This window comes from Quercus suber, unplaced genomic scaffold (assembly GCF_002906115.3).
Source record: "Quercus suber isolate HL8 unplaced genomic scaffold, Cork oak 2.0 scaffold_167A, whole genome shotgun sequence".
In the NCBI taxonomy this organism is placed as follows: Eukaryota; Viridiplantae; Streptophyta; class Magnoliopsida; order Fagales; family Fagaceae; genus Quercus; species Quercus suber.
Window position 1 is genome coordinate 103,868 of NW_027071807.1, and position 19,161 is coordinate 123,028.

The 19,161-nt window shown below is 32.0% G+C and overlaps 2 protein-coding genes across 2 annotated transcripts; one reads left to right on the forward strand and one right to left on the reverse strand.

Moving 5' to 3' along the window:
• The first annotated feature begins 2,228 nt into the window (after positions 1 to 2,228).
• Positions 2,229 to 3,061, forward strand: LOC112032727 (uncharacterized). Its single transcript, XM_024065487.2, has 2 exons — positions 2,229 to 2,451; positions 2,656 to 3,061. The coding sequence occupies exons 1-2, from the start codon at positions 2,286 to 2,288 to the stop codon at positions 2,955 to 2,957; spliced, it is 468 nt and encodes a 155-aa protein (XP_023921255.1). The 5' UTR covers positions 2,229 to 2,285; the 3' UTR covers positions 2,958 to 3,061.
• A 9,521-nt stretch (positions 3,062 to 12,582) lies between these two features.
• LOC136066239 (secreted RxLR effector protein 161-like) lies at positions 12,583 to 13,080 on the reverse strand. Its single transcript, XM_065770219.1, has one exon. It carries the CDS (start codon positions 13,078 to 13,080, stop codon positions 12,583 to 12,585), a length of 498 nt encoding a protein of 165 aa, XP_065626291.1.
• Between the last annotated feature and the right edge of the window lie 6,081 nt (positions 13,081 to 19,161).

Below are 19,161 nucleotides of genomic sequence, written 5' to 3' on the forward strand. Positions count from 1 at the left end.
CGTGATGGGATTCTCATTACTCTCTCTCTCTCTCTCAAAATAAATAATGTTATTAAAGGGACAAAATTAAAATGGTAAGCAATAAATGTTTCAAAGATGACATTTCAATAGTGTATTTTTAACCATTATATTTAGTAAAATCTATGATATTTAAATAAGAGATATGAGGTTCAATCATTACCTATACCAGAATCAATTGGTGTTGTGGGGGGAGAAAAACCCAGCCCAACTTATTGGGCCCAAGGCCCTGAATGAGGAACACTCTTCATCCGAGGAGATGGGGCTTTCAGTCGGATGCCCACGCTAGCTATTCCTATATTTGGTTTATTCCCAGGAATCTTAAATGAATTATTTATTTTTCCCATTTTATCCTTAAATTTGAATGTGAACTACCAAATCATTTAAAAAAAAAAGGGTTAAAATTGTCAATTTATAAAAAATACAATTTCTTTTAAGTTTGGGAATCTGGATTTCCACCTGTTTTAAAGGGAATCCACATTCCTACTGAGAAGGGTTTAAAGGGGGAATCCAGATTCCCCTAGCATCTGATTCCCTAACATGATTTGCAACCAAACATAGGAATCTTTAAACATTCCTAGGAATCCTAAAATATTACCCTGTACCAAACGCCACATATATGGAATTAATTTACTAATTAGTAAGAGTAGTCACTTGACACGACTACAACTTCTAAGCACAACTTTTATTATATAATAATAATGGGTTATACTAACGAGTGCCATTAAAGGAGGAAATATATAACCTAACAAATTATATGAAATTAATTTACTAAATAGTAAGAGTAGTCACTTGACACAACTACAGCTTCTAAGCATTATATAATAATAATGGGTTATACTAACAAGTGCCCTTAGAACATTTGTTAATAATCTATTTTAAGAAAATTTTGATACAACTTTTATGGAAAATGAAAAAAACTGTTAAAATATTAATTACTTTTTTTTCATTTCCTATAAAAATTTTCTTTAAATTGGTTATTAACCAGTGCCCTAAGGGCACTCGTTAGCATTTCCCAATAATAATATATGATATGATGTGTGTGAAGCTCCCTCCTAGAGGATTAAACCTAGTCTTACCCCGATCTCCACTCCCACAATAACTAGTAATTGTAAAGTGACTATCACACCAAGAGTTCGTGGTGGGATTCTCATTACTCTCTCTCTCTCTCAAAATAAATAATGTTATTAAAGGGACAAAATTAAAATGGTAAGCAATAAATGTTTCAAAGATGACATTTCAATAGTGTATTTTTAACCATTATATTTAGTAAAATCTATGATATTTAAATAAGAGATATGAGGTTCAATCATTACCTATACCAGAATCAATTGGTGTTTTGTTCTGATGATAAAGAACATAATCATTAGAAATGGATGCAATTCAAACAAGAAGAGTATTTTGGAGGTGCTAAATTTATGAAGCTATACCAGTAAGCTGTGGGTTTCTTTTTTCTTATTTTTATTTCTGGTATGTTCATTGGCATGGTTCACGTCATTAGTATATAATTATTTTTATAACCACACAGGAACATAATTATTTTTAGAACATAATTAGGTCCACAATGTAAATTTTTATCCAAAAAAAAAAAAAGATATATAAAAAATTTGAAACTTTCAAAAAATAATCTTCTAAAAAGATGTCTTGAACCCAGTTCTAAATAAATATATAAAATATTATAAAATATAACAAGATATATATGGTAATCCTAAAACCACGTATTAGAGGTATTAAAGAACCACACCTATACTCCATTGTGGACCATTGTTTTAGACAAAACACTGGTCAACTATTGTTATTATGTTTTAAATTGTAACCGTTGCTTTGCTCTTTCATATCCAATCAAATTCATAATTTTTTTTATTTATTTTTCATGATCATCAAGGTGGTGTATTTTAATTGGTGTATAATAAAAGTAATGTCAATAATATATCTAAACAATAATTATGTTTAGTAAGTTATGATTTTTCCTTTTTTTTTTAATTATTATTATAGCTGAAAAGGGGAACTAACAACAAGAATGTAACTCTTTCTCTTCACTGAATTTGTCGATCGCCATTCTTGTATTCTCCAATACACATGTATAATCAAATACATCTGCATCTTTATTATTTACTATTTTAGGCGTTACAAAACCACATCCTAGTAGTCCATGGTTTTAGGCAAAAACATTGGTGAAGTTATGTTGTTTCTTATTATAACAGTTACTTGTGCTCTCCCATCCACAGCATTTTAGTCAATTGTAAGAGACTAATAGTAAAATAACCATGGCAATGAAATTAGCTCTCTTTGTTTCCATTATGGTTGCTGCACTAGCAGTTCCAATCTCTGGAGCCCAACGCATGGGTCACCTTATTGAAATCCACGGCACTGTGTATTGCCCAGGCAACAGCAATACAAATGCCAGTGGTACCAACAAAGGCATTTTCCCAGGTAAGTTTGCTCAGGTTAATTATTTTACCTGCATATATATATATATATATAATACTTCCCTAGCAAGCTCAGCATGCAAGGTTTTGTAATAGCTTTATATCTTGTTAGAGTGTTTGTGTTAGTTATACTTTTCTTGTATATATATATATATGGTACTTCTGCTGCTAGCATCACCAAGTTTTTTTGTTTTCAATTTTCTTACAGTCGCTGAAATACATGTCGTGTGTGATGGAAAAGCGATTGAATATGCCTATACCGATGCCGGTGGAGGATTTTTGTTTACCATTGATTATCAACGTTATACGATCCCTAAAATATTGAAGACTTGCAAATTAGTGGTTATCGCAGCCCTCACCAGGTGCCCCAAACCATCTCCTTCTGCGGGGCACTTGGAATCAAACTTAAAGTACATGGGGGACTTTACTGTTGGAGGGGATCTTAAAATCTCCAGCATTGTTCCAGTGGGATTTCATGTCGTTCCCAATGCTTTTGCAATAAAAGCATAAGATGACTAATGTTTGTATTCATGAAGAAGATTAAAAGAAAAAAAATTATCAATTACTCTGGTAGCATTTTTCTTCCCAAGTACACTTAATAATAGTATCTCTTTAATTTATGAATATGAACTACTTTGCAGTACTTAATAAAGGGTTTGTCACATCAAAAAAATAAATAAATAAAGGGTTTCTCTCACATCATAATAATAATAATAATAAATAATGTCAAATGGATAATAAATAAATAAAGGGTTTATCTCACATAATAATAATAATAATAATAATAATAATAATAAATGACAAATTCAATGTCAAATGGATGTTATTTACTGTTCGATCTATAAATTTATTTTTTATGCATAATTTTATATTACAAAAACTTAAGATTTAAATATTTGATTTATAACATAGTTATCGATCTTTGATTTTCTAAAAATTTTACAAATATAATGATATAAGAAGAAAATACAATGTAATGATGGATTTAGTTCACGTCCAATAAAAAGATATTGCGTGTAATTGTATCCAAACTTTAACCGTGAGGAAATAACAAATTTTCACAACAATTTGAAATATTCTTCAATTAGCCTATCTTCTTACACGTGCAATTAAAGAAAATTAAATTTCAAATTATAGTGGATCTATGTGGAGTTACTGTATGTGCAAAGTAGTAGGCTAATTTTGAAATATTGTGAACTTTAGTTGTGTCATATAAAATGATTATCTTATCACATTCATTTTAAGGTGAATTAAAGTGCATTAAATGCTTTATTATTATCACAATTATTTCAAGTCAAACTTTGCACATATATCAATGTGCAGTAAGTGTTTTATTAAATAATATTTCTATACATTTTAAAAGGAAAGTCAAGTTGGAATATTAAAGTTGTTGAATGTATGTTAGGATTGGTTAGATGGGATGTGGTTTGTATGTTCATTGGTCAAGGGAGGATCAATATTCAACGTAGTTTGTGAAACGCTACTATAGCCCAACCGCACAAAAACAAATTAAGGGGCCTATAGTAGCATTTCATAAACGCCACTATAAGTCCTTTAAAAAAAAACAACCGAAAAAAAATTTTAAAATTTTCTCTCATATATATATATATATATATCCCCTGTTTGGATTCCTCAATTTTGATGCCTAAAATGCCTTCATCATGCCTACTTACAAGTTTTCAATTAATGGAGATAAATATTGTAGGGATAAGAGCACAAATTTGTATATTGGGCCTTGGGCCTTATCCAAGGATGTGGACATGTCCGAGGAGGAGTAAATAATTGAAAGAGGCCTCAAAGTTAAGAATCACATAAGGAAAGAATAGAGGAACATAGTCCGAGGAGCTGCTCCTTCTCGAATACGATGAATATCAGTCAAACCTGTATTTGGGCAATTTAAGTGACCTTCTAAAAGAAAAACTGCTACCATCACATTAAATGCACTATAGCAACTTTTCAAACAGCATTTATGTAGAGAGGACCCCTGAACAGTGCAGTCTCAACTACCACCATTCACAGAAAGCCAAAAAAGATGTCTGATGGGACATGCACTCAAGTGAAGGCTTACATAATTAACAAGTGTACGAGCAAGATGATCTGAAAGGAACTATGTAATGTAAAAAACCTCCCATAAGAGGGGGATCGGAGAAAGCAGAGAAGAGGATCGATAGCACTAAAAAACTGAATTAGGACTGAATTCTATTGGTTCGTTTTATAATCAGTCTCCTCGGCCAAGCATTTCATCCAGATTTTGCATGCCTTTCTTATTTGTTTATCTTTTAAATCCCTACTAGCCGTTATTAAATTCACAAAATGCCCAGTTCTTTCACCCACTCTTTACAAATTTATTGTACTGAACTCATTGAGCCTACTTCCCATATCTTTTGAACTTGGGCTATAAATTGTGACCCTACAAATATGTTAATTGAAATTCCTACACTTTAAGACTCACAAACTCACATACACTTTGCCACTTTCTATCTCTTATTCTTCTTCAGATTGAAGACATTTAGTTTAGCTCAACATCCTCCTTTCTTTTTCTTCAGATTAAAGACATTTACTGTCAGTGGGTCCAACAACTTTCAGGTTCTATCTTTTGCAAGTTTGTCTTTGTTTTCTTTTCTTTTCTTTTGTTTATGATTGACTTTCTTTGAGTTCTTACATGCAATGGCAAACAAAATCACAGGGGTGAACTTTACCAAAATCTAGAAAAACAAAATAAAAAAATAAAAATAAGGTAATATGATATGAGATTCTATGTTTCTTTCAACGTTTGTTAATATTATTATTAAAAAAAAAAAATTACTATATTTATGATGTATCATGTTAATGGTTACCCAATTTAAAACAAACACAAGCTCTCTTTTTGTTTTTTTTTTTTTTTAAATGTAATTCTTAAATGAATTGTTCCTTCGTATACTCTACCACTATACTTCTTAATGAATTGTCATTTCATGTTGTAGGTATCATCATTCAAAGACAAGGCTGCCTTATGCTACAGAAGAAGCATTCAAAATCATTCGTGAACAGTATGGCTTCCCTTACCACCTTTACTAGCTTTTTTTTACATTTTATTTAAGAAATTTGTCATATAGTTTCAGCCAAGAAGCTTGCACCTATATGTTAATTATAATTTTTATTTCTCTCCGTGTCTATCATCATCTTGGGCACTAATGTATCTTAAATTATAATAGCAACGCCACCTTGTTATTCAATATTTTATGACTAATATTTTGATAAGTAATGAATATTCTATGTTTCTTTTAGCTTTTGTTTTTTTTTTTTTAAATTATTATATATTTGATGTATCATGTTAATTGTTACCCTATTGAAAACAAACACAAACTCTCTTTTTGGGTTTTTTTTTTTTTAAAAATGTAATTTACACTACTTTTTTTAGAGGGTATTATAATATATTTGATGTATCATGTTAATGGTTACCCAATTTAAAAACATTTAATAATTAGTTATTTATTTAAATAGTTGATGATGTGGTGATAAGATTTAAAGGCTCCATAATAGAGTTAAACTCTAAAAAACCTTTATCTTTATTTTGAACAATTTTATTAGGATTTTCAGGAAAATTTATCTCATCAAAATTTAAATCAAACACAAACTCTAACAAATTTATACTATTATCTTTAATAACACACACACTAACTTTGGTTTGTTGATTAAAGTTTTTTTTTTTTTTTTTTAACCCTAATTCTTTTATCTCTCTCAGGTTTACATACGAACAAATTTTTTGGATTACAATGAGGAGTCATTTGAATGGAATATTAGATAAGTTCGGGCGAGAGACTTTACAAGAATTATTATATGATTCAAACCTTACATAAAGTAGTTGTTATCTAAGAAATTGTTGTTAGAAAAATGTCTTTTGTAACATAAACTATATTTTTCATTTGTATAATTCTATGTGAAATTCAATTTACATTTTTTTTTATATAAGTATTAGTTTACTACTTCATCAAAAATGTTACATACCTTTCCTTAGTTTTAAAGGTAATTGATAAATTTCAAACTTAAGCTCTTTTTAACTTTTCTTATGGATGTGTAGTAAGTGGCTAACTTTTAGGACTAAAAAACTAAATTTTTGGATTAAACAAAAATTGATAAATGTTATTAAATTTTTTTTAAAAAAAAAAAGAACAACAACACCAAAAAAAAAAAAAAAATGTGTATCTCTAAAAATTTTTAATTTAAAACTTTAATTTACTTCTATTATGGATGTGTAGTAAAGGCTAAATTTAGGTTAAAAAACTACATTATAGGATTTGACAAAAAATTATAACTGCCATACATAAAAATTTGAAAAAAGAACAACATCATTTCCTTTAACAAAAATGTTATTAATTTACTACTCCATAAAAAATATTACATACCTTTTTCTCAGTTTTAAATGTAGTTGACATATTTGAAATTTAAACTCTTTTTTACTTTTGTTATGGATGTGTAGTAAGTGGCTAACTTTTAGGATTAAAACACTACATTTTAGGATTAAAATTAGCTTTTACTGTAAAAGAAAAAAAAAAAGTGAATACACATTTGGAGCCTTTCCTTAACAATAAATAAATAAATAAATAAATAATTGACACTTTTACCGTAAAAGAAAAAAATGGTAGTTAGAATTGCTCACATTTATTCTAACCAAATAAATATGAGTTAGAATTGTCATGAACGTGAACTTAATTATTGTCAAATAGGTCAAGGCCCGAGTACAATATTAGAATTATAATTAAACCATAAGTCAAGCAAATTAGTCATCATAAAATTATCAAATAACACTATTATTATTAATTAATTCAATATATATTTTTTTTTTTTTACTTTTATTATTAATGCATTACTAATATTTTTCAATCACACACAAAAAAAAAAAAAAAAAAAACCTAGGAGTGTAATGAGTGCGATGCATTTGCTAGTGATTTTTTTTTTTCATCACACCCCTAGGTTTTTTTTGTGTTGGAAAATGTAGTAATCTTAAATTATAATAAATGCTCTAAATTAACCCTTACCCAAAAGAATAGAAGAGTCTCCTTTTATCCCAATGTTTTCATTCTAAGTTTCAAATTATTGGAATGCTCTCACTTGGTCTCTCCTCTCTATCAATTTTGTTATTCTTTCTTTCTTTGCTGCTTCTATTTCATTTTGTTCTTCATTTTTTTTCTTTTCATCTTGTGTTTTAAATAGAGATGAAGGTAGTGGATTTTTTTTTTTTTTTTTTCTAGAAGGCAATGGCTCAAGGCCTCAAACATCAAACACAGGGAGGAAAAAAAAGCCAAAAATTTATACGGTATTAATAACAATATGTGGAATTTCATTGTTTTTGATTGGTTAGGTGTGTATCTCTGTGTATTGGNTTAGACTCGATCGATCGAAAATCGCACAGGTTGAATTTTCTGCAGAATTTCCAACTCAGCCCTACTTCATTAAACGTTTTGGGTTTTATGTTTTTACCCTAGGTATATAAACAAAACCCTAGCCACGTTTTTGAGGGTTGCTCCAATTGTATTGTTGCTCATACATTGCTGTTTTGTGTAAATCTCTTGTGAGATCTTTGAGGAGTTTTCCTTTACACAAAGCTTAGGGTTTTCAAGTTGAAGATAATATCTACATCTTGATGATCAACTTGGTTGCTACCATTGAAGCTTAAAGATAATCAAGCGGGGGTGCTTGTAGCTAATTGAAGAATCCAAGAAAGAAGGAGTCCGTGGATTCAGAGCTTGCACGTGGTCGTGTCAGTAAGTTCTACTGGTGGGTAGTATTAGGAAGTCAAGCGGGGAGCTTGTAGTCCTTCTGTATGAACTTCAATTCTTTCGCATAGTGGATTCAGGTTTACCTTGAGGATAGCTAGGTCAAATCCTCCCCAGGTTTTTACCATGTGGTTTCCTGGGTCATCATATCTTGTGTTCTTTTATTTTCCGCTGCTTTATATCTTGATATGTTTATTTGATTGTTTTAACCTAGGATTGTTTAATTTGACTAAGTAACAACTTGGCTAATTAATCTAGGCTACGCAATCTGGTTGTTTTTAAGGGGTCTAAAACCATTCAATTCTAAATGTAACTGGACAATTGGAGTTGCTGTAGTAGAAAAGAAAAGAAAAGGCTAACCATATTATTATAAGGTAGGCAAATGTGGAGAGCTCGTGAAAGTAATAGTATAGTCTGATAGATATTGAAAAATTGGCATCCACAAATTTTGGTGTGTTTGTTAGTTGGGTTGAACAGAAGTTTTAACTCAAAGGAAATCCGCCACATGGCCTTCCCCACTAATCCAAGTCAAAAGAAAAGAAATAATGAACGAGTGGCTCATCATTCTCATAGATAATTCTCTTTTCAGCTTGGTCTTTGGAAATAATAGTTTTATCCATCTTGGTTTCCTCTTTTGCCTCTGTCTCTTTAATCTTTTATTATTATTATCATCGTCTGAACCCCCGTGCACCCAATCACATGCAATGCCGAAAACTTAATTTGATTATAACCACTAATTTCTCACCCATTATTTTGATTCCACATCTTATTTGGATTAATTTTAGGCCAAACTAGTTTTTCTCCTACTCAAAATTTTTTGTTGCTTAACGAACCTATGTTTAATACTGTACTCTACCGCCTAACCCATCACCTTTTTTTTTTCTTCCTAAAACACATAAAAACATCCTCAAACATTCATTACTGTCTGTATTGTGGATCCTCATTTTAATTGAATTCTTCTATGTGGTGGGCAGATCTTACCATTGAAGTTACACGGCCGAACAAGACTTTGGTCCAAGCCCATAACACCTTATTCACTTCTTTTTTGGGCCATGTTCTCAAGCCTTTTATAGATTTTTTTTTTTTTTTTTTTTTTAATACCTTTTATAAAATTTAGCGGAGGGAATTTCCAGCAGCACATACATTATACACAAAAGCTAGAGAAAACACAAGCAAGAGACGTAATAAGGATCTGGGTGTGAGTTTTCTTCTTCCTTCTATCATAGTCATTGGTGTTATAATTAGTGCCCTAAAATTATATTGGATTATGTAGTGTATGACATTATGTATAACATAATGTACTAAAATATTGAAAGTTTTTTTATTATCTAAAAAAATGGCAACATGAATATTTGAACATTATCATACAATTTTTAAGATGCATTTTATGTGATTTAGTTACCAAAAGTATAAATCGCATGTTCCGTATAAACTCAATATTTAGATTACATAGTCGGTGATGAAATTATGCATTTCATTTACTAAGAATATAACATTTCAACTAAGATAGTTTGTCTTAATTATGAAAGTGAAGACTTCTAGTTAATATGTGTTGGAAATACACATGTATGCAGTAGAAAAATAACGGATCTACTTCATTCAGAATTGATAACATGCATAATATAAGTTTCAGAATATAGAACAAGAGAGTGTACCTTAGTGCAATGAACTTCAAAACTAAAGATCAGAAGTTCTCAGAAACACTTTCAATCTTCACTCCAATTCCACTAATACCCAAGATGTGTGGTCTCTCAATCAGTTTTCAAGAGAGAGTAATCGAGTGGCTTCACTCACACATACACACCATTTCACAATGATGTCTCTCTTTTCTCTAATCTAGAAAATTATGTATGTGTCTCCCTTTATATTTAACTGATTATCTAATTGGGCTGGCCTGTTGGGCCTTTCTAATTGGGCTTTAGTATGTGGCTTGGAGTGAGACTGAAAGAGAACAACAAGACACTAGCTCCAATGGGCCTTCGGCTTTTCTGTCAACTCTTGACAAGTCCAAAATTACCATTAATTATATTTAATACCACTATATAAATATAATTGAACTCTACGCCTTATTAATAAATTATATCTTAAGACTTTATTATACATGCAACCCCTTCATAAAATATTCGTAGTAATACAAAGTCATGAATGTAGACTACCACTTTGTAAATTATTGCATCTTAATCCTTGAGTACCCGGCTTTATGCTTTTAAGTTATTCATTATATATTTATGAAATCCAATTTCATAAATATATACTTTAGTAATTTCTTACTGTTAGGTTTTGAGTTTGTAATGTTGGCAAACCATGACAAAACATGACAAAAACTAAGTCTCATTAGTTTAGAATGGTCTACATTGAAGCCCAAGACAAAAACTTCAAGTTCAGGATAAAAACAAATGAGTTACAAGCTGGTTGGTTCGATCGATCCAATCTAATTTTCGATCGATCGAAAATCATGTATCAGGAAAATCAGCAAACGTAAAAAGGCCATAACTTATTCGTTTGAAGCCCAAATCGCGAGCCGTTTTTTCCAGTATTTAAAGGACATCATAAGCTAACCCTAGGTATAGTTTTTAGAGCTTTTTAGAGAGATTAGAGTGCCTCTTTTGCCTCTTTGAATTTTTAGGGTTTTGTACCCAAAAGCTCTCTTATGTTTTCTACCGGTGCTATTCCTTGAAGAATCTCAAGATTCGGTGTTGTAGAAGTTGTTGCCTTCTCTAGTCATCAAAGGTGTTGATAATCTAAACCTTCAAGGGTGGTCTTGGAGTCACAAACAGGAGAGTTTGTGTTCATAAACCTTTGAGTGGGATCTTAAAGTCACAGACGTGGGTGTTTGTGTTTTGTAAAAGCCAAATAAAGAAGGAGTCCGTGGATTCGGAGGTTGCACGTGGTCATGTCAGTAAGTTCTACTGGTGGGTAACATTAGGAAGTCAAGCGGGGGGCTTGTAGTCCTTCTGTATGAACTTCGATTCTTTCTAGTGGATATGCTTTTTACCTTGAGGATAGCTAGGTCAAATCCTCCCCAGGTTTTTACTGTGTGGTTTCCTGGGTCATCATATCTTGTGTTCATTTATTTTCTGCTGCGTTATATCTTGATATGATTATTTGATTGCTTTAACCTGGAATTGCATAATTTGACTAAGTGACAACTTGGCTAATTAATCTAGGCTAACCAATCTGGTTGTGTTTTAAGGGGTCTAAAACCGGTCAAGTGGTATCAGAGCGGGTAGCTCTTTTGTTTTAGATCTTTTGATCTAAGAGCTGATCCTTGACCCCTGTTGTCATGGATAATTTGAAGTGTCTTTCTGATCATGTTTCTGCTCATGCTTCTGCTGATTTTATTGATGCCTGTGATGTTTTGAATAAAAAGGACACTATTGTTTCTATTGATTTTTTTGATGCTTTTGAAACTCTTCGTAAGGAATTATCTAAATCTTTGAAAATTTCTAAGAAATTTAAAGAAGAGTTAAAATTGGCTAATCTTGAAAAAGAGGATTTGATTGTGAGATTAGATGAGTCTAATAAAAAGAATGAATTTTTGAGAAATCAAATTTCCTCTCAAGATGAAAAGATGAAAAGCTTGGAACAAGAGTTAGTTGAATCTAAAACTAAAATTGAAAATTTGACTAGTACCAAGCCTGCTGTTGATAACAGAAGTGTTTCTGTTTCTCTTAAGCCTAAAACTGAGAAAGTTTATATCCCTCCTTTCAAAAGGAATAATAAAGAGAAGACTTATTTTGCTAGGTTAGACAAAGGTAAAAGTTCTGATGTAGATGCTGAAGTTTCTACACCTAAGTCTAAACCTACTGTTAGAGAGCATAATAAATCTATTTTTGTGCCTACCTGTCACCTTTGTGGTGTTGTTGGTCATATTAGACCAAATTGTTCTTTGATGAGGTAAAAACCTAAATCTGAGACTAGATTTGTATGATAATGTCTGAATATTCATGTTACCATTATTTTAGATAATAATAAAACAACTTTATTAATTACAATATTAAGTCATACATCATGTCAAACATAATGTCATACATAATATCATACATAACATCATACAATAAGATTCTAGGGCACTAATCCCAACAATCTCCCACTTACCCTAAAGACTATTGTGCACTAATCTAACTCTCATTCCCTCCAAATGTGACTCGAAGGTCCTTTGAGGCAAAGCTTTGGTAAAGTGATCTGTTAGATTATTTGCACTTTCAATCTTTGCAACCACTACATCTCCACAAGCAATGATGTCTCGAATGATGTGGTATTTTCTCTCAATGTGCTTTCCTTTCTTGTGCTTCCTTGAATCTTTTGATTGTGCAACTGCACCACTATTGTCGCAAAACAATGTGATGGGAATTTGTTCCATTCTCATTACACCAAGGTCAAAAAGGAATTTCTTGAGCCTCTTTTGCTAGTTCACAAGCAGCAACATATTCTGCTTCCATGGTGGACTCCGCAAGAGAAAATTGCTTGACACTCCTCCATGTTATGGCTTCACCTCCCAAGATGAAAACACATCCTGATGTGAACTTTCTGAAATCTAGATCCAATTGAAAGTCTAAATCTGTATAGCCAATGGAAATCAAATCCTCACTACGGTAAACAAGTATATAATCTCTCGTTCTTCGTAGATACTTGAGAATATGCTTTACAGCTTGCCAATGTTTTAATCCTGGATTTGATTGATATCGGCTGACCATGCCAACTGAATAAGAAATATCTAGCCTAGTACATATCATGACATACTTAAGACTTCCTACTGCAGAAACATAAGGAAATTGTCTCATCATTTCTACTTCCTCTTGAGTCTTAGGCCTTTGGCCATCAAACAGAGGAACTTCATGTCTAAAAGGAAGTAATCCTTTCTTGGAGTTTTGCATGCTAAACCGTTCTAGAACCTTATTTATATATCCAGCTTGTGATAAGCCTAACATCTTATTCTTGCGATCTCACCAAAGCTTGATCCCTAGAATAAAGTTAGCCTCACCTAAGTCCTTCATATCAAATTAACTTGACAACCAAACCTTTACTAATGACACTACCCCTACATCATTTCCAATGAGTAGAATATCATCAACATAAAGTACTAGGAACATTACTACTTTATCTCGATGTCTCTTGTACACACATGGTTCATCAAGATTTTGTTCAAAACCAAATGACTTGATTGCTTGATCAAATCTAATGTTCCATGACCTAGATGCTTGCTTAAGTCCATAAATGGACCTTTTCAACTTGCATACCATATGTTCTTGTTTCTTTGCTACGAAACCTTCTGGTTGCACCATATAGACTTCCTATTCAAGATTGCCATTAAGAAATGCAGTCTTAACATCCATTTGTTAAATCTCATAATCATAATGAGCAGCAATGGATAAGAGAATTCTGATAGATTTAGGCATTGCTACTAGTGAAAAGGTTTCTTCATAATCAATATCTTTTTTTTTTAGTATACCCTTTCGCCAATAGCCTTACTTTAAAGGTTTCAACATTTCCATCTATCCCTCTCTTTCTTTTGTAAACTTATTTGCAACCAACAAGTTTAATGTCATTAGCCGCCTTTACAAGATCCTAAACTTAATTGGAATACATGGAATCTAATTCAGATTTCATAACTTTAACCCAATGATGTACATCTATATCATTCATTACTTCTTCGTAAGGATCGGTTTCGGCCTCTTCTGAGATAGCTTCACAAGTTTCTCCTAGACCTATAAACCTTATAGGTGGCCTAACAATCCTCCTACTACAACGAGGCACCTGTGTACTAGACATCTCATGAGTAGTATCTTGTGATGTATCCAATACATCCACATCATCCCTAGTTTCATCTATTGGTTGTTCAACTACAAGTTCATTCATTTCAACCAAAACAACTTTATTTCTAGGATCAAAATTATTCATATAATCATCTTCCAAAAATTTGGCATATGTGCTAACAAACACTTTGTTATCTTTATGATTATAGAACAAATAACCCTTTGCTTCTTTTGAATATCCTAAAAACATGTATACTTCGGTTTTAGATTCCAACTTATCAGACTTCCTTTTCAACACATGTGGTGGACATCCCCAAATGTGGAGATAGCCCACTCCACAATACCTTAGGTGTGTTAGAAACAGATTTTGATGGAACTAAATTCAAAATGTGCATTGCAGTTTTTAGTGCATATCCCCAAAAAGAAACTGGTAAAGTTGAGTACTCATCATGGACCTAACCATTTTCAAAAGAGTCCTATTGCTTCTTTTTGCTACACCATTCTGTTGGGGAGTTCCAAGTGCAGTTAATTGGTATATGATCCCATTTGAGTTAAGCAATCCTTGAAATCCCCAAAAAGGTATTCGCCACCACGATCAGATCGAATGGCTTTTATTGATTCTTAACTTCAGCCATAAACTCTTTGAACTTTTCAAAGGCTTCGGACTTCCGTCTCATTAGGTACACATAACTATATCTTAAGTAATCATCAGTAAAAGTGATGAAGTACTTATAACCTCCTTTTGCTTGGGTTGACATAGGACCACATACATCTGTATGAACTAATTCAAGCAAATCTTGGGTTCTTCTACCTTTTGCATTAAAGGTCGTTTGGTCATTTTTCCTTCCAAACAAGATTCACAAACTGGAAATTCATCAAAGTCCAATGGCTCTAGGAGTTCATCATTGATCAGTTTTTGAATTCTATTTGGATTAATATGACCCAAATGCAAGTGCCAAAGATATGCTTCATTAGTAGAAAGAAACTTTCTCTTTAATGATTTTACATAAGAGTTATTATTTAATTCAGAATTATATAATTCATGCTTATCAGGAGTTAAAATATAAAGACCATCCACAATATTGCCAAAATAGATAAATACTTTGCCCTTCTTTATTACAACATTGTCTTTAAGGATAACACAATATCCATGTTTACCTAAATAAGTTGCAGAAATTAAATTCCTACGAACATTAGGTACATACAGACAGTCTTCCAATATTAAAACTCTAGACTTAAAACATAAATTATAAACACCAACAGCTACAATTGAAATCCTGCTCCCATCAGTCAAAGTAAGAAGCAATTCTCCTTCATTAAGTTTTTTGGTCTCCTAGAACCCCTGCAATGAATTGCAGATATGATTAGTACAACCTGAATCCACACACCAGGAATCTGTGGGATTTTGTACCAACATATTTCAAGGAGGAAAGAACTATTCATAACCTTATTTTTTTGCAGCCTTGAATTTTGGACAATTCCTCTTCCAATATCCTTTCTCACCACAATAGAAACATTTTCCTTTGATCTTCTTTCCTTTGTCAACAACCCCTAAGGCAATTTGTTTACCATCTTGCCTGGTGAAGTCCTTCTTCTTCTTCTTCTTACCTTTGCCTTTCGACTTAGATTGAGAAGTAGAAGCTTCGCCCACATTGGCTTCAACATTAGAAGTACCAAGAATGCCTTCTGCCGCTACCAATTCATTCATTAATTCGGACAATGAATAAATCTTTTTGTTTATGTTATAATTGAGTCTGAATTCCTTGAATGATTCCGGTAGTGACTAGAGTATCATATCCACTTGGGATTCTCCATTAATATCGGCACCTAAAACCTCCAATGTATTCAGATTAGATATCATTGTAAGACAATGCTCCCTCACTAAACTACCTTCAGTCATTTTGGTATTATAAATTTGCCTCATGGTTTCGTGCCTTGCAGAACGGCCTTGCTCACCAAACATCTCCTTTAGACTTAGCATAATGCCCGAAACTAGTTCTACATCCTACATTTGATGCTGTAAAACATTTGAGATAGATGCTAAGATGTAATACTTGGCCATCTCATTAGATTTCTGCCAACGATCATATCATTGCTTTTCCTTAGGAGGAGCATCTAATGAAGGAAAGCTAGGACATGGTTTAGTTAGCACATATTTATGCTCTTCAACAGTGAGAACTATGTCCAAATTTCTTTTCCAGTCAACATAGTTGGATCCAATCAGTTTGTTTTGATTAAGAATAGTAACAAGTGGGCTTAATGATGCCATAAACAAATCTGAAAATAATAAACATGAATATAATAAGTAACCTGGACATTATCAATTTAGCATATAAACATATAATGGAACCTTAATAAAACCATAAAATAATATATGCAACGACAACCCAATCTATATCTATAATTCCTTGGTAGCAAGTTTATTATAAACACAGTAATTGATTGAGAACTATTCTCATTATTAGTGCTATCATGATAACTCTTATCAAACACTAATAATATGCCATATTAAATTTAGCCTCTAAGTAATAATGACATAGCTCCTTTGGGAGGTTAACATTACACTTAGTCTAGTGTACACCGTTATCTAGAATCATGTGTAGCCACATTTCATCTCCCTTTATGGTGTTTAAACTTGTAGTACCATGGAACAAAACACCCTCCTTTGGGATCGCGAGACATATACGCCAAGACGAGGTGCTTGTCCACACTACTTTAAATGGGCAAGTTCAATCTTGTAGTACTATGAAGTAAACACCCTCCTTTGGGATCGCGAGGCATATACGCCAAGACGAGGTGCTTACCTCACACTACTATGAACTAATAATGGAGGCCATGAGATTCAACCCTTGTATCTCTCTCCCACTAGATTTTTTAAAAGAAAGTTTTTTAATTGTTTAATACATATATAAACTAATTACACATAGCCTTGCACTTTATACATGTAATAAATAGGTGTCAGAATTTTTGGCGACTGGTTTTGGCGACTTACCCCAGTCGTGAGTTTTGGCGACTTGTTTTGGCAACTTGCCTAGTCGCAAGATTCCAGTCGCGAGTTCATCTAGAAACTTTAGCAACTCATTGGCAACTTATCTCACAACTCGCCAGTAGCGAAAAAACCCAAAAATAGCCGTTTTTCTGTTTAACCGTTTTTTATGTTTCCAATGAACAAAACACATACTTAATGATCAAAAATGATGAGATGAAGATTAAAACTTGAATTTCATTGATGTTAAAGTGTTAAAATTCAATTTTACATGGTTAAAATCAAACTTGAACAACATCATAACATCAAAAACAATTTTAATCAAACAATAATTTCAAAACTATAATATGCAGAAAAATGACTGCATAATTTTCACAACTATGAAAATAGTTTTCTCTAATTCTAAAACTCACTAAACATATTATACAGATTCGAAAATGAAGACCGCTCTGATACCAATTATTGGAAATACAAATGTTCGCAGTGAAAAAATAACGAATCTACTTTATTCAGAATTGATAACATGCATAATATAAGTTTCTGAATATAAAACAAGAGAATGTACCTTGATGTAGTGAATTTCAAACAATTGGTATCACAGCGGTCTTCAGGAACACTTTCAATCTTCACTCCAATTCCACTAACGCTTAAGATGTGTGGTCTCAATCAGTTTCCAAGGGAGAGTAATTGAGTGGCTTCACTCACACATACACACCATTTCACAAATTTGTTGTCTGTCATAAATTTCTGTATGTTTCTCTCCTAATAACTGATTGTCTAATTGGGCTAGCCTTTTAGGCCTTTCCAATTGGGTTTTAGTATGTGGCTTGGAGTGGGACCAAAAGGAACTAATAAGACATTAGCTCCAATAGACCTTGGGCTTTTCTATCAACTCTTGACAAGTCCAAAGTTACCATTAATTATATTTAATACTACTATATAAATATAATTGCACTCTAGGCCTTATTAATAAATTATATCACAAGAATTTATTATACATGCAACCCCTTCATAAAATATTCGTAGTAATACAAAGTTATGAAAGTAGACTACAACTTTGTAAATTACTACATCTTAATTCTTGAATACCCGGTTTAATCCTTTTTATTCACCATATATTTATGAAATCAAATTTCATAAATATATATATATATATACTTTAGTAATTTCTTACTAAAGTGGTTAGGCCTAACTCTCTGAATAACTGAACCCAGTAAACTTATCTCAAGGGAATATTTTATATCTCTGTTAAGAGACTATGAATTCTATCTTGAGAATATATGTTCCATCAACATTAAATGTGTCTGGCCAACATACTGAGATTTTGACCATTACTTTAGATCTCACTCTTGATATATACTTTAGTAATTTCTTACTTGAGTACCTGGTTTAATCCTTTTTATTCACCATATATTTATGAAATCCAATTTCATAAATATATATATATATATATATATACTTTAGTAATTTCTTACTAAAGTGGTTAGGCCTAACTCTCTAAATAACTGAACCTAATAAACTTATCTCAAGGGAATATTTTATATCTCCGTTAAGAGACTATGAATTCCATCTTGAGAATATATGTTCCATCAACACTAAATGTGGCTGCCCAACATACTGAGATTTTGTTCGTTACTTTAGATTTCACTCTTGATATATCAAAGTAGCATACACTTCATGATCAGGTCCATTATTCTCTCAGGATTAAGAGTTCATGCAAATATAAGTCGTGAGATTTATTATTCAATTGACAGTCATTAGGAGAGTAATAAATCTAACAGCGGTCCAGTTCAATATGTCTTAACTCTTAAAATATATCAACAGATCAACTAGAAGTCTCCACTTCCATGATCAAGACAAATCATCTTAGTTTATATGTTATAGTCTTTGCAAATGAAACGCCCAATTTCATCACCGACTACGAACTAAAATTTTGAGTTTACAGAGAACTTGTGACTTATATCTTCTGTGACTAAACCATATAAATCACATATTGTTCATCTCATGGACTAAATGATAATATCCAAATATTCATGTTACCATTATTTTAAATAATAATAAAACAACTTTATTAATTACAATATTAAGTCATACATCATGTCAAACATAATGTCATACATAATATCATACATAATATCATACGATAGGATTTTAGAGCACTAATCCCAACAACCCACTATTAAAAAATTTTAATAACCCACACCAACCCACTCACC